A 15,035-nucleotide genomic window follows, 5' to 3' on the forward strand; every position below is an offset into this window, starting at 1 on the left:
ACGGCGGCCGCGCGGGGACACGGGGGGCGCGCGAACGGCGAACGGGCGGCCCGGCACGCGGCGCCCCGGGCCTAGGCCGCGGGCGGGACTCGATGGGCTCGGAGCGCTTTCCCAAGCCGATCAGTGCCGTGCTGCTGCCAGGAACGGCTCTCCTGCACGCTCCAGGGGCCTCCCGGAGCCGCTGCTCCCCGCCGGAGTGTATTCTGGTGAGTGAGAGCTCCCGCGGGAACCAGGGCTGGGCCATGGGGCTTCTCACCTCCCTCGTAGTCCTGGCTGGGTGGAGTGTACCTGGCTCCCACCTGGATACCTGCCCTGTCGGCCTTCCCCTGATCCTTTCCCGCCACCTCTCCACCCTTCCTTCCATCACCGGGCAGACCCGGTTGAGAATAGAATAGAATAGAATAGACCACACCAGACCAGAACTTCGTAGTAGGCTTGGGGAAACCCAGCCTGTGGCAGCCAGAAGCAGCAGTTCCAGAGCAGACCTGCTGCAGCCACCAGAGGGGTCAGAGCTCGGCAGCGGCCGGGCAGCAGAGGCAGCTCCAGTGTCCGCAAATGCCGCGGCTCTGTCCGGCATTCCCGGAGGAATCGTCCCTCCTCGTGCAGTTCCCCGTCCGAGTCAGCAGGTGCCAGCTGGACACCACGCTTGCTCGGCAGGCGCTGGCACGGCCAGGGAGCTCTGTCACCTCTGTCACCGCCCGGCTTGTGCTCCCCAGGGCTCCTCCTGCCCGCAGCAGGACGGGGACACGGCTGTGTGACGCCCCCCGGGCTTGTGCCACCCAAAAGGATCGGTGCGGTGGGGAGAGGAGTCCCAGAGTCACAGGGGTGGGAAAGCCCTCCAAGATCATCGAGGGGGATCCTTCCTCCAGCGCTGCCGAGGCCACCAGTACCCCGTGTCCCCAAGTGCCACATCCACGTGGCTTTAAATCCCTCCAGGGAGGGGCTCTCGCCTGCACAGCCCTTTCCATGAAGGAATTGTCCCTAATATCCAACCTAAACCTCCTCTGGCACAACCTGAGGCCCTTTCCTCTTGTCCTGTCACTTGTTCCGTAGGGGCAGAGGTGGGCCCACTCCCCTCCATGCCCCCTGCTCAGTCTGCACCAGCACACACCTCCAAAAAGAGGTGCCAGAAGGAGCTGAGCAAGCTGAAAAATATCCAGTTCTCAGCAAATGTCTGGGGTTTGGTTGAGCAGGGTTGCATGATCCCAGAGGCAACTGTGCTCTTGCTCCAACAGGCACAGAAGAAAGAAGCTCTGGCTGGGGAGGGCAGCGGTGATGCCACCCAGGGCAGCCACCAGGCTCATCAGGAGTGTCCCTTGCCCTGGGCGAAGTCACTCACTCCACGAGAACTCCAGGCGGATACAGATCCTCACTTGGACACAACAGTTTTTTACCTGGCAAAGGTCAGGGAAGGAAATGGGACACGTTTGGTAAGTGTTAAAATAAACTCACAGTGGCGCTGTGCTGGGGTGTTTCTCTAGGGCTCACAATGGCATTCATTACTCAGCTGGCATCGGGTTTGTTTGGCTGGTAACAAAATGATCCACATCCTCTTCCTCCTGTGTCCCAGGCGCCTTCTCTCACACCCTGGTTGTCTCTTTTTCTTTGCTTCACCGTAGTTATTCCTGTGCTGTGACATTCCTGGCTTGGCATTTCTGTCTGGTTTACGGAAGGAGTGTGCAGGTCTTAAATACGTTACTCACCTTTTTGGTGTTTTAAGTCTCTTTTTGTCTTTTGTTTTTTTCTTCTTTAAGTTTCCTGCTTTGAGCTTTCTGGATGATTTCCTGACCTGGGCTGAGGTGCCTGGTAACTGTAAAATTACACTTTTCACCCTGAGGGCACAGTGTGTGTTGGCACTGCAGGTTGGCTTAGGGGTACGAGTGAGTGCAAGAGGTAAGAATTCTCCAGCTGAGGATTTCTTTCTACTGTATTAAAATGCCGTGGGATCTGGATCTGGTCTCACTCACACCTGCTTTACTCTCTGAGGGAGCTATGCGGGCACCAATTGAAACAAGAGAGGTTCAGACTGGACACAAGGAGAAGTTATTAGAATCACAGAAGGGTTTGTGTTGGAAGGGGCCTTAAAAACCATCTTGTTCCACTCCCCTGCCAGGGCCAGCAGCACCTTCCACTAGACCAGGTTGCTCCTGATCTCCTTGGTGAAATATTCCGAGATCTCTTAATGTGGGCTTGCCTCATTCTCTTTCTTCCTCTGTTGTGCCAACTCCGAAGTTTCAGCGCCAGCTCCTCTGAGGTGTGAAAGGCAGAGTCAACAAGGTGCAGTTACTTCAAAAGAGCCAAGTTTCTGAAGGACACACCGACAAGCAGGGCTGGCTCCTCGGTGTCGGAGCTGCGGAGCAACCCTCTGAGCAAGCTCTGCCCTCACCTCCTCAGGCTGTGTGCAAGTGCCCTGGAGATTTATAATCCCAGCACAGTTTGAGGCTGGGCTCTACACATGATTTGTACCAAGGCATTTGGGTCCCTTGGAGCCCCTTTAGGCCCTGGAAGGGCTCTGAGCTCTCCCTGGAGCCTTCTCCTCTCCAGGTGAGCCCCCCCAGCTCTCCCAACCTGGCTCCAGCCCTGCAGCAGCTCCGGGGCCTCCTCTGGGCTCTCTCCAGCAGCTCCAGCTCCTTGTGCTGCTGGCCCAGGGCTGGGGCGGCTCTGCAGGTGGGGTCTCACCTGGACATTTCTCTGGTGTTCCCGAAGAACTGCCATCCCTCCCCTGAGGGATGCCCCTGAGCTCCTCTGGGGCATCTTTCTCAAAGGCAGTGCTGTGAGGGGTGTTTAACTCAGCAGAGGCGCTTTTGGCTGGCCTGAAGTCGTGCTGGTTGTCCAGATGGCAGGGTGACCCCTGGCAGGGGGTCTGGCCAGGGACAAACTGGGGAGGGAAGCATCTTGAGCAGTGCTGATGAGAGACAAACAGCACACGTGAGCTTCGCAAGTGGGAACATCAGCTCCCGGCGGCATGGGAAGCTCAGAGGAGCGTGGAGCCTGCCTGGTTGGCTCCAAGATGGGCCAAAAAATGACGACTGCCCAGAGAAGTGCAATCAGCACAGAAACACCGGCTCTGCCCCGTCTGCCCAGGCCAGCAAGGAGCTTCCTTAAGTACTTCCTTAGTGCACCCGTGGGGCACAGCCCGTGGCACAGCCTGACACGTGCATTTCCTTGTTTTTCTTCCCCTTTGGCACAGCCTTGGGAACGTGCTTCTTGGAGTCCATGAACAGATCGGGGTGGGGACAGAGCAGTTCTGCCTGTGGGACACATGCACCGAGGTCCTGCCCAAATGAACCGCGGATCTCAGCCTGAGCCATTCCCTCCCAATGCTCCCGGGGAAAGGTGCGTTCTGGAATAAAACCTTCGTCCTTCCCAAGAAGGTGGCCGGTGCTTGTAGGATTTGAGTGATGCTGGTGTTCCGTGTAGGGAGGTTGGTTGATGATTCCAAGGTACCACATGGGAACCTGGTGTCATTGGATCAAGTCGCAATAAAACCACAGCTTAAGGCTTCCCAGCACCACCTCCTTTTGCACTGAGCTAGGAGGCCTCTCCATCAGCCGAGGCCTTGGAGACCCAGCTGGACATCAGCAGGGATGACCAGCCAGGATCAAACCCCGCCGGGGTGAGGGGCACAGAGGAGGAGGAGATCTCTGCACTCCTGACAGCCCTGAGGGAGAAGGGAGGCAGGCAGCCATGGCTCCAGAAACATGGTCAGGGATGCTCCTTCAGGATAGGCTGCTTCTCCTGAGCCTGTGTGGCTCCTGGCCGCACACTGAACTCCTGCACCTTCCAAATATTTCAAGTCATTGGTACATGCAAATGGCCCTCAAGGACAATTTCCTTGGGAAAAAAGAAAAAAAAAAAAAGGGATTTTGTTGAAAGGCTTGTGGCAGTGTGGGGAGGGGGCTGCTGTGCCAGGGGGTGCCAGAGGCAGCCTGAACTGGGCACTCCACTCTCAGCTCTGCCCGTGAGGCCAGCACAGCTCTGTCACCCTCTGTGACATGCCAGCCTTGCCAAACTCAACAGGAATTTTGCCTCGGCCTTCACTGGAGCCAAGATGTTGCCCTTTGCCTCTGTCTGTAGCTCTCTGTGAGCTGTGACAGTTCCTCTTTGCCAGGCACCTGTTTCACAGCCACCACCTCTGTCATCCCCTCCTCTTCCTGCCTTTAAGCCCTGACTTGCATTAGCCCTAAAGTTTCCCGAGGGAGGCTCTCCTGACAGAAAAAATCAGGCTTTGCACTCCGACGGATTGGTGGGGGTTGCAGAGGCTCCGCAAACGTTTGGGGTACGCAGAGAAGAAGGCACAACAGGACAGCAGAGGACTGCACCATGGAGACAAAAAACCGCCCACCCCGCTTTAGAAACACCCCCTCCCTGCCAGAAGGATAAAACGTGAGCCATCCGTGGCACCGTTCCACACAGATTTCCGCCCCGGTTCAAAAGCAGGATGTGCACAGTGGCTGGGGCAGTGACGCCACCACGCTGCTCTGCCGGGTTGTTTACCAGGGTCCCGGCCCTGTGACACACAGCTCCCCTCGTCCTACGCAGGCTGCGCCGCCGCCAGCCAGAAAGGAAGAGCCCTTGGCTTTGATCTCCAGGCAAGAAGTGGGGGCCTAATCATAAAAAAGAGGAAATAGCTCGCTGCACACACGCTGTTGGTGCAAAATATGAGTCTCTCCTGCCAAGGCAGAGACCCGAAGCAGCTTTCCTGGAGCTGGTTTAGGCCATGATCCCACCCCAGCTGGGATCCTCTGGCTGGGTGCTGCTAGATTCCTGCTGAGGTTTATGGTGGGTTCCCCCCCCTTTTTTCTCCTTTTCATTGAGAAAATGGCCTAACAAAGGGAAGCACCTTTCCTTCCTTGCCAGTAACACAGAAGTTGACCTTGTCAGCTGACGGCCAAATTACCTGTGGCGACAAAGGGCAAGTTACCAGCGAGGTTTGTTTCTGATAAAAGCCAGAGTTCAGTAACACCGTGATTGCTCTATAAATTCAGGACACACTTTCACACGCTCAGCCAGGTCGATAAACTAGAAGGGCTGCAGCCTGGGAACAGTTTGCTCAGGTTTTAACGGCTGACTCATTAGCGGTTCGACCAGATTTGGCTATTCTCTACATCTGCAATCAAAAGCTGAGGTGGGAACATTTTCAGAGTCCCAGGGTGATGAGCTGCAGCTCTCACCAGCACCTCGGCAATGCAAGAACTATATTTACAAAAATAATAACAATTATACAAGATACAAGAATACAAGAACTTTATTTACAGTTCACAACCTTGAGGTGCCAGCACAGAATCATACAAAGTCAAGGGGTTGTAAGGGAACTTAAAGCTCATCCAGTTCCGCCCCCTGCCATAGGCACGGACACTGGTTCCAGTAGACCAGGTTGCTCAAGGCTTTATCCAACCTGGCCTGGAACACTTCCACCCCTTCTCCTGTCCCCATGCCCACAGCATCCCGCCCCCGCTGCCCGTCCACATCACTCTGCCCGTCCCTATCCTCGCCTCCCGTTTCTATCCCCGCCTCTTGCTCCTACCCCCGCCTCCTGTCCCCTTCCCCGCCTCCTGTCCCCGTCCCCGCTGCCTTGCCGTGTCCCCGTCTCCGGTGTGTGTCCGTGTGCCCCAGCCTGTTCCCGTGTCCCCATCCCCGTGCCCGTCGCGGTCCCCGTCCCCTGCCCGCCGCCCCGGCGCTGCCCGGTTCGCTGCGGCGCGCTCGCCCCGCCCGGCGGCTCCCGGCGGCCCCGGCGGTGTCCCCGGCCGTGTCCCGGCCGTGTCCCCGGCGGTGTCCCCGCGGGGCGGCCGCGGCCATGTCGCGGCCGGCGGTGCGGGTGCTGCGGCTGGGCGCGGTGCCGTACGCGGAGGCGCTGCGGGTGCAGGAGCGCTGCGTGGCGGCGGCGCGGGCGGCGCGGGGCCCGGCGGCGCTGCCGGGGCCGGGGCCGGGGCCGGGCCCGGGGCTGCCGGCCGAGAGCGTGGTGCTGAGCGAGCCGGCGCGGCCCGTGTACACCTGGGGGCTGCGGGGGGCGCCGGGCGCGGCGGCGGCCGCGGCGCTGCGGGCGCGGGGCGCGGCGCTGGTGGCGGCGCGGCGCGGAGGCCACATCACCTTCCACGGCCCCGGGCAGCTCCTCGCCTTCCCCGTGCTCGACCTGCGCCGCCGCCGCCTCCCGCTCCGCGCCTACGTGGCCGGGCTGGAGGCGCTGGTGCTGCGGCTCTGCCGCCGCCTCGGGCTGGGCACGGCCCGCGCACTCCCGCCGCCCTTCACCGGGGTCTGGATGGGCGACAGCAAGCTCTGTGCCATCGGTGAGCGGGGACGGCTCCGGGAGCGTGTGTGTCTGTGTCTGGAGCCTGGCCGGGAGAGCTGCGGGTGTTCCGCGTGCGGAACGGAAGGCTCCAGGGAGACCTCGGAGGGTCTAAAGCCCCTAAAGGGGCTCCAGGAGCGCTGGAGAGGGACTTGGGACAAGGGGGAACGGCTTCCCACTGCCACAGGGCAGGGTTGGAGATGAGATATTGGGAAGAAACTCTTCCCTGTGAGGTTGGGGATGCCCTGTCATAGGTTGGCCAGAACTGCGGTGGCTGCCCCATCCCTGGAAGCGCTCGAGGCCAGGCTGGACGGGGCTTGGAGCAACCTGGGATAGTGGGAGGTGTCCCTGCCCGTGGAATACCTCCCAACCCATCCTGTGATTCCACGTGCTTCAGGCGGGGCATGGAGCTGTAGGCACCGGGGAGGTTGGGTGGGCACAGGGGAGCATGCAGGGGTGGGATTTGCATCCAGGAGGAGGAGGGGGCAGCACAGTTTTGGGCCCCTGCTCACCGTGGTGCTGGTGTTGACGGGTGGGTGCTCTTGGCCCCTGCAGGTGTGCACTGCGGGAACCACATCACCTCGCACGGGCTGGCGCTGAACTGCTGCACCGACCTCACCTGGTTCGACCACATCGTCCCCTGCGGCCTGGAGGGGAAGGGGGTCACCTCGCTGAGCCACGAGCTAGGCCAGCATGTCGCCGTCAGCCACGTCCTCGAGCCCTTCCTCGACTCCTTCCAGGAGGTGTTTGACTGCACCTTGGTCTCTGCAGAAGACCCCAGGGATTAGGATTGTTGTGGTGCCTTGGCCGGGCGTTTCGGCAAAGCCGCGGCGCAGCCCCGGGGCCTCTGTTGTGAGACAAGTTCTTGTGCCTTTGCCTGTGGGCTGCGTGTGGACAGTGGCACAGGGTTTCAGAATGCGGCTCGAACATCCAGACCTCCACTGGGACCGTTCTCTCCAGCCCCATGAGTCTCCATCCCTCGGCTGGGACCTCCATGGGTACCACATCCCCACGTCACTTGCTGGGGAAGTACCCAAACAGGTGCTTTTGTGGGGTTTTTTCTGCTTTTTGTCCGACAAAAAGTAAAGACTTTCGTGAATGGTCATGATTCACATGACTTCATGTGGGCCGAGCATCCTCCCCTTGCAGATGGGTAAAAAGAGGCAGATTTTATATATATAAAGAGTTGCTGGGAACTTGGACTGCTGATCCTTTTCTCATTTATTTACCCCAAGACTTTATCAGTGACAGCCTTTTTCTCACCCTGAGCCCAGGGAAACCCTCACGTGGCAAAGATCCTGGCATCAGGGCGGGTGGAAGGTGGCTGTAAACGCTGGTGAAACGGCCGTTGGAGCGCTGCGGATGCAGTGGAAATGCGGGAGGAGGAGGGAAAGGGTTCGGGGTTCACAAGGAGAGAAGCCATGGCTGTTGTGGCTCCTGTGGGACCACACAGCATCCTGTCTGGGTGATGGAGACCTGCTCCCACTGCTGCTGGAGGAGGTGTTGCTGTCAGCACTGCTGAAATCCCTGTCTCAGCTGCAGCATCATAAGCTGATTTAATGGGCAGGTTTTTTCAGGGGTGAGAAGTCAGCCTGAGGCTCAGAGCAAGACCTGACCCCCACCCACAGCCCCTCACTGCCGTTCTGGGTTTTCTCCCTGCCCCACAAGCTTTGGGGTTTCTCTGCTGCTGCACAGCACTGGCAGCTCCCTGTGAGCCACCCGTGGGTGCCCAATGGGGCTGCAAGGGGGGGAAATCCCATTCCATGGGGCAGGCTGAGCTCCAGGAAGGAATGGCGAGCAGCAGGAACATGCCCAGGCAGGCTCTGTGCCAGTGTGAGGGCTGGGGGACAGCGGTGCCGGACGAGGAGGGACAGGAAAGCGTGACCGGCAGCGTGTGCCGGGGGAAGCGCGGAGCCCCGTCTCCCGCCCCATAAAGCTCCCGTGTCCGGCTGGGCCCGGGGGCCGCGGCAGCACCCGTGGGGCTGGGGACAGGCTGGTGGCCCGCGGCGGGGCCGGGTGGCTGTGGCAGGTGGCTCTGCCCCGGGAAGGGGAGGAGGCTGGCGGCGCTCCCAGCCCGGCCGGCATCCCTCCCCGGCGGCAGCGATGCTCAGTCCCGGCTCAGCCTGGCAGCAGCGCAGGCAGGGAGGGCACACGAGGTGAGTGCGAGCCGCCCTTCCCACACCCTGTCCCCCACTCCTCTCCCTGTCCTTTCACCCCTTCCTAAGGTGGATCCCCCCCAGTCGTACCCCATCTGTGGGTGGGTAAACCCAGATCTCGCCCTAAACCTCCCAAATTCATCCTACTTCTCTTACGTCAGGAAGGCAACCAGATCTGACCTCATCCCCGTGGGTTTGTGGCTGCTCAGCCCCTTCCTCCTTCTCCTCCTCGTCACAGCTGGGGTCTCATCCTGGGAGGTGCACCCCAAGTTCAGGGTGACCCATTTGGGAGGGGGACCAGCTGCCTCTGCACGGGGTAGAGCTGCTGGTGCAGCAGGCAAGGGGTGCTCGGGAGCTGGTGGGGGACAGGGTGGATACCTGGGGGAGCTGTGGTGGTTTGTGGGACTGGTGTGTCCCAAAGGATGGCACATGTGGGGGACTGTGTTCCAGTGTCCCTTCCTGGCCGTGCCTGCTCCGGGGCCCCTGCAAGTTGTGAAGGTTGCACAAGGGAGCCCAGGGGGGCTGGCAGAGGGGCCCCATGCCAAAGGAGGGATGGCAGGTCAGAGCGGGTCTGGCACCCAAAGGGAGGAAAATCCCCAGGGAGGTTTAGGGCAGCAACCCCTCAAGATGGATTCACAGTGGTTTGCAGGGGGCTGTGCCAGCTCTGCACCCTGTGGAGGTGCAGGATATGTGCCCACCATCCCCACACATCTCTGGGGAAAGCAGACTTTAAAGCCAGCTCTCCTGGTCCCTCGGGACACCTGTGTCCCCACACTGCCCCCAGTCCTGGGGAGGAGAGAGGGGCAGGCAGCTGCCCCAGAGCTCTGGGAGCTTTATCCCCTCTGTGGAGGGACTGAAATTTAGGGAGAAGGCTGCAGGGAATGCAAAGGGTTTGGCCACCCTGCTTTGTGGCAGAGGAGGTGCTTCGAGGACCGGTTTGGGGACACTGTTGGGTCCCAGGAACACCTCCACTGCGAGGGCAGCCTCTTCTGAGTCTCCCTGTCCTTCCCTGCAGCCTGCGGACGGCATGGACGAGAACAACCGGACGGAGACTTGGCACCACAGCCTGCGGGCGGTGCTGGACGCGCTGAACCAGACGCTGCATGGGGCTGTCCCCTGTGCCGGGGAGCCCCCGGCCAGCCCGGCGGGGGCCACACGTGCTGGCCACGCCAGCCACGCCGGCCGCAACGACAATGCCTACATGTACATCCTGTTCGTCATGACGCTCTTCGCCGCCACCGTGGGCAGCCTCATCCTGGGCTACACCCGCTCCCGAAAGGTGGACAAGCGCAGCGACCCCTACCACGTCTACATCAAGAACAGGGTCTCCATGATCTGAGCCTGGCCTGCGCCTTGTCCCCGGGGAGCCACTGGGCTCGGGGTCCCCTTGCTGTGCCCATCCCGCTCGCTGTGGGATGGGACAGTGCTGCTGGCCCCAAAGCTGCTGGGAACCCCCTAAAGCTGCTGAGAACCCCCCAAAGCTGCTGGGAACCCCCACCACGGAAGAGCTCAGTCCTGGTGTGAGCAGTGCTGGCAGGAGCTGGAAGAATGTGACCTGCAAGCAGGTGCTGGTCCTGCAGACCCACCTCGGCTCCACAGTGGGCATGGGGATGGCAGGGGCAGCTCCTTTCCCACCGTGGCCTGCGGGGGCTGGCAGGAGTCTTCAAGGAGAATATTTCCCCATTTCCCTACTCAGATCAGCCTGCGTTGACCTCCCTGGGCTTCCAGCAGCTGTGACAGCGGTTCACGGGTTTTTCTGGTGCTGAAACCCTGTAATGTTTGATCTGGGCCGGGCCCCGCTATTCTGGCAGAGAATTAAAGGAGGTGGTGGGTTCCAGGGGACTTGTGTTTGCTTCTCCTCCGAGCAAAGTTGGTGTTTGGGCCAATCTGCGGGACACCACTCTGTGCCAGAGCCCAGGGGATGCTGAAAGGGCTAAACCTGCTGCCTGCGTGCTGCCAGGGTGGATTCAAGGGCAGCCCTTCGGTGGCATCACAGCCCCTACAATGGGACAAATCCCCTGGGACGGAGCAAGCCCCGCATTCCCGGCTGGATGCTTTGTCCCCGCATTCTCAGCAGGATGCTTTGTCCCCGTGGCTGTCTGGGCAGCGCTGCTGGAGCCGTGGGCACGCTGCAGGTGTAGCCCGAGCCTGGCCAGGGGCGTGTGGCTCCAAGCATCTCCCAAGGTCTCTCCGGGCTCCGGATGGCGATGCCGGAGTCTTTCCTGCTTCCTTCCTGCTGTCAGCTGTAGCTTTGGCCTTTTGTACCGCAGGTCCCAAATGTGTTTTCCATGGGGCGAGGGCGCAGCGGTGGACGGGAAGGGGATGTTCTTGGGTCCTGCTGGGCTCCTTGGCTTTCACTCCGCTATTAAGCTGGCTGGGTTTGGACCTGGCCTGTGGAGTGGCCAGTGTCCAGGACAGTAAATGTCCCTGTCCTTCAAAACAGGCTGTGGGGCAGCGCCAGTGACCCAGTGTCTCGCACGTCTTAACCTGTTTGTAATGGCATAAAGAATGTCTTTAATTGCGGCTAGATTAGCTGGCCCATAGGGGCCTTTCCGCCTGCATTCCAAGGTTAAACAGAGTTGCAATCCTGAGCCCAAACAGTGACGCCAAACCCTAATCCAAAAAGTAATAGTGGATGTGAGCATGTTCGGGGTGGGGCTGGAAACCTTGGTACCAGAGGCACAGCGACGGCAGCAGCTTAGCGACCTGTTCCTGATTTCCCATGCCCTTGGCTTGGGCACAAAACCTGGATCAGGGGGTTCTGGGAAACCCATTTTGGGGCTGATCCCACTGGGATTCCTGAGCCAGGCAGGGCCTTCTGGGGCGCGGGTGTCCTCCGGCACCTGGCCCGAGCGGGAAGTAGCTCGAGAGGCTTCACTCTGTTTATCTTGCACCTGCAGCGCTGGGAAAGGAAAATAAACCCCTTATCTGCAAATAAATCAGGGGAATCGGGCCAGGTGGGGACAGAGACACACGCCGTGCTGATCCTTTTCCCTCCAGCTCCCCAGGGTTTGTGCTCCTCTAACACCAACCCCTCCAGCGGGATGAGCCATGGAGCAGCCAGGCGGGATGTGGGACCCTGCGATGGGGTGGGGGCTGGATGCTGAGCATGGCACCCCCAATTCCCCCAGTGACGTGGAATTCTTGCTTTTCCCATTTTTTGGGCGAGAGGGATGGATCTGGTGACTCTGGAATCTCTTCTGATGCTGTGACCCAAGGGGGAAAACCCTGACAAAGGATAGCATGTCATAAAAATTTGGGGGAAAAAAAAATGCTGCTCTTCCCTAATCCAGAAGATTCTGAGGGTAAAAAAATCCCTCCTGCAAGGCACAGCTTCTGCAGCAGTGGTTACCCACCAGATCTGCGATCCATTGGCAGCTCCACTGTCCATCCATCCCTGCCGGTAAATTCGGACCAGAGCCTGCGGCAGGGCAGGGCAGGGCCGGGCTGGGGGGACATCCCGGGTGACCCCACTCTGGAGCCGCCGGCTGGATTCCACCAGGCTGGGTGACAAGATGCCAGTGCCACCTTGTGGCAGCTGCCTCAGGGTCCTGGTGTCACATGCTCGGGACACCCCGGCACCCCTGGGGCAAGAGCAGGGACTCGTACCCACAGGACCTCTGGCTCTTTTCTGTCTGTCCTGGTCCCCATGGCTCCCCCAGCTCCAGCCTCGCTGGGTGTGCCCGGGATCCATGTCTCAGGCTGTTTGGGTGTCCCCATGGCACCCACAGCTCCAGCCTGGCTGGTGTCCACATGGGATCCATGGTCTGGGGCAGCTTGACAAACATCCTCAGCAGTGGATTGTGCTGGGCTGCTCCGAGGGATACGGAAATAGGGATATATGAGGGAAGGATGGATTTGGGAGCCTCCTGAAATGGGTTTGCTTCAGGAGCCAGGGGAAGCATTTTGCAACGATTTAGATGCTTAACCCAGAGCTCGGTGATTCTTCCTGGGAGCCGATGGGTTCAGACCTCACTCCCTGGACTGCGGCCCCAGGAGCAGACGATTCCTGGGTCACACTCAGAAATCTTCTGTTAACAGCAAGGAGATGGTCTCAGAACACAGAGCGAAGGGCTGGGAGTGTGCCAGTCTTGGCTGAGTCCCTAAATCCAACCGAGCAAATTGTAGCTGATTACATTTGGGTTTTAAGCAATGCAGCTGGGGAAAAAAAAAAACCCAGAGGCTCCTGGGAGGCTAATTTATTTAACACTTTTTTTGTTGGCACACAGCAATAGATCACGGGTGAGACGGTGTCTGGTACCTGGAAAAGGACATCAAAATGCGTGGGAAGCTGGGGCTGACCTTGGCTTAGCGGATCAATGGTTGGATTGTTGGAGCAGCGGGAATCACAGGAGCCTGTTCCTGGGACTGCTTTGACGCCGGGCATTTCGATAAGGAATGCATGAGGTGAAATGATAGCGGCCCAGGGTGAGAGAGCGACGGTATCAGGGAATGCTGAGCTGCCAGCACGGGCTGCCTCGGGTCGTACTGCTTTGGAATGGTGGCACAGCCTGACTGAGCAGTGGGAAGCTGTGTTCCAGGGGAGCTGCTGCTGCAGGAGAGCTGTCAGTGCTCTGTGGGAATGCTGCGTTCTGCCAGGAGCGGCTGCTGGCCAGGGAGGAGCTGCTCTCCCCTCAGGAGTGCTGAGCCAGGCTCACACCACCAGTGCTGCTTGCTGTGCAGCCTGAGGGTCAGAGGGGTCACGATGGGGAAAGTTGGTTTGGGGAATCCAGAAATTTTGGGAAACCAGGAATGGTGAAGGGAGCTGCTCCTGCCCTCCCTTTGGGACCAGAGCAGAGGTTTTTCCAGTGGCTCTGAGCTGCACATTACAAGCTGCTTTTAAAGGATATTTAGAGTGTTATGCTCCTGAGGAAGCTAAGGAGCCTGCTGCCAGTGCCAGAGGGTGTGGGATCAGGCCTTCCCAAAGCTGACATCATGAGGCGTTGAGTCAGGGGCAGTTGCAGAACTTCCAAAGCCATTTCCTAATGTCAGTAGTCCCTGTTGCATCCTTGCCACCTGCCAGCCTGTGCTCTGTGTCCATGCTCTGCCTGCAGAGCTCCTTCAGGACAAAGCCCTTCTCCTGCTGTGGCCCTGGATCTGCTTAAAACCCGGCATTCCAGCCCAAAAAGGCACCTGTGCCCCTGCCCTGTGGTGACAGCTCGGCAGGGATGTCCTCACTGCCTGCCCGGAGCGCTCCACTGCCTTCCTGACAATCCACGGCCCTGGGAGGGAAGGGAAAGCTGGGAGTTGCTGTGTCATTGCCAGGTAGCCCAAGAGGCCCAGGAGAACAAACGGGGTGTTCAGGAGACATAAATAATAAACCGAAAATCGTGCCCCAGAGCCAGGCCGTGCGCAGCGCCGAGAGGCTCAGCCACCAGCTGCAGGAGCACACTGGGGTCATCCCACACATCCCCGGCTCTCTGCAGAAACTGGGAGTGGAGAAGCAACCTGGAATGTCAGGGGAGCTCGGGGCTGTTTGTACACGGTGTGGAATAAACCGCAGATTGCCATGGAAACGCTGCTCCGGCTGGGTTCCTCCCCAGGCTCCCGGCAGCTGTGAGATCACGAGGCTGATCCCGTTTGTTGTGCACGAGGAGGATTTGGGCTGTGGAACCACATCCCTGAGGATGCCAATGGAATGGGACAGATGTTTTTGATTCTGATGTGTGCCTTAGCCCTTCTCGTGGGCTGATCCCCCAGCGTGGGCAGCAGGGCAGGGGGGATCCTGCCCCTGTGCCCAGGTGAGACCCCACCTGCAGAGCTGCCCCAGCCCTGGGCCAGCAGCACAAGGAGCTGGAGCTGCTGGAGAGAGTCCAGAGGAGGCACCAGGGTGTTCAGAGGGATGGAGCCCCTCTGCTGGGAGGGAAGGCTGAGGGAATTGAGGTTGTTTAGCCTGGACTAGAGAAGCTCCAGGGTGACCTAATTGTGGCCTTCCAGTACCTGAAGGGAACTTACAAGAAAGACAGAGAGACTTGTTACAAGGGCCTGGAGTTACAGGACAAGTCTGTCTCAAACTGACAGAGAATTGCCTTAGATTAGAGACTAGGAGGAAAATCTTTGCCCAGAAAAGCTGCCCCTGGATCCCTGGAAGTGTCCAAGGCCAGGCTGGATGGGGCCCTGAGCAACTTGGGATGGTGGGAAGCGTCCCTGCCCGTGGCAGGGCTGGGACTGGAACTGATCTGGTCCCAAATGTGCCCTCTGTGTTTCCTGCCGGCATTTCCCTGGCTGCAGGAGCAATGTCTGCACAGTGCCACAGCCCCGTGTGGGTGCTCACGCTCCCTTTGGCTCGGGAGAAGCCATTCCCTCCTGCTGAGCCCTGCCACGGTCCCCGCTGGCCCTGGCAGCTCCCAGCACACGAGCTGGCGGCTGCCAGCAGCCTGGCAGCCCTTCTCCTCCCAGCCTGGCTCCTGTCCACGGCTGGCAGCCTGGCCTCTCTCTGCCTTTTGGTCCCTGGGCTGTTTGCTGCTGCTCGCTTTGCTCTGCGCGTGCTGCTCCTCAATCAGGCGAAACGACGCGCGAGGGCGAAAACACGGAAACCTTGGCTTCCCTTCACTCACAGAGCAATTGCCCGTGCTCTGGCTTTTTTTCCCTGA

At 59.7% G+C, this 15,035-nt stretch overlaps 2 protein-coding genes across 3 annotated transcripts; both read left to right on the forward strand.

Moving 5' to 3' along the window:
• Window positions 1-26: 26 nt before the first annotated feature.
• On the forward strand, window positions 27-10,282 carry KCNE3 (potassium voltage-gated channel subfamily E regulatory subunit 3). 2 transcript variants are annotated; one of them, XM_066207181.1, is made up of 3 exons: window positions 27-206; window positions 1,236-1,430; window positions 9,458-10,282. In XM_066207181.1, the coding sequence occupies exons 1-3, from the start codon at window positions 93-95 to the stop codon at window positions 9,779-9,781; spliced, it is 633 nt and encodes a 210-aa protein (XP_066063278.1). In that variant the 5' UTR covers window positions 27-92; the 3' UTR covers window positions 9,782-10,282. The 2 variants fall into 2 exon arrangements, 1 of the variants encoding a protein (XP_066063278.1); XR_010724250.1 differs by lacking the exons at window positions 27-206; window positions 9,458-10,282 and adding an exon at window positions 3,191-4,528 and having other exon boundaries at window positions 1,345-1,430.
• Window positions 5,751-7,488, forward strand: LIPT2 (lipoyl(octanoyl) transferase 2). Its single transcript, XM_066207175.1, has 2 exons — window positions 5,751-6,287; window positions 6,842-7,488. The coding sequence occupies exons 1-2, from the start codon at window positions 5,798-5,800 to the stop codon at window positions 7,072-7,074; spliced, it is 723 nt and encodes a 240-aa protein (XP_066063272.1). The 5' UTR covers window positions 5,751-5,797; the 3' UTR covers window positions 7,075-7,488.
• Window positions 10,283-15,035: the final 4,753 nt, after the last annotated feature.

The sequence above is a fragment of the Chamaea fasciata genome, unplaced genomic scaffold (assembly GCF_029207755.1).
Source record: "Chamaea fasciata isolate MVZ Bird 193981 ecotype frontalis unplaced genomic scaffold, bChaFas1.0.hap1 SCAF_2, whole genome shotgun sequence".
NCBI lineage: Eukaryota > Metazoa > Chordata > Aves > Passeriformes > Sylviidae > Chamaea > Chamaea fasciata.

Excerpts from the sequence above, each read along its gene's own strand:
- KCNE3 (XM_066207181.1), top strand. The coding sequence starts at position 93 with ATGGGCTCGGAGCGCTTTCCCAAGCCGATCAGTGCCGTGCTGCTGCCA. Across the intron at positions 207-1,235 it reads CCCCGCCGGAGTGTATTCTG|GCACAGAAGAAAGAAGCTCT; the intron begins GTGAGTGAGAGC and ends TTGCTCCAACAG. Across the intron at positions 1,431-9,457 it reads AAGGAAATGGGACACGTTTG|CCTGCGGACGGCATGGACGA; the intron begins GTAAGTGTTAAA and ends CCTTCCCTGCAG.
- LIPT2 (XM_066207175.1), top strand. The coding sequence starts at position 5,798 with ATGTCGCGGCCGGCGGTGCGGGTGCTGCGGCTGGGCGCGGTGCCGTAC. Across the intron at positions 6,288-6,841 it reads CAGCAAGCTCTGTGCCATCG|GTGTGCACTGCGGGAACCAC; the intron begins GTGAGCGGGGAC and ends TGGCCCCTGCAG.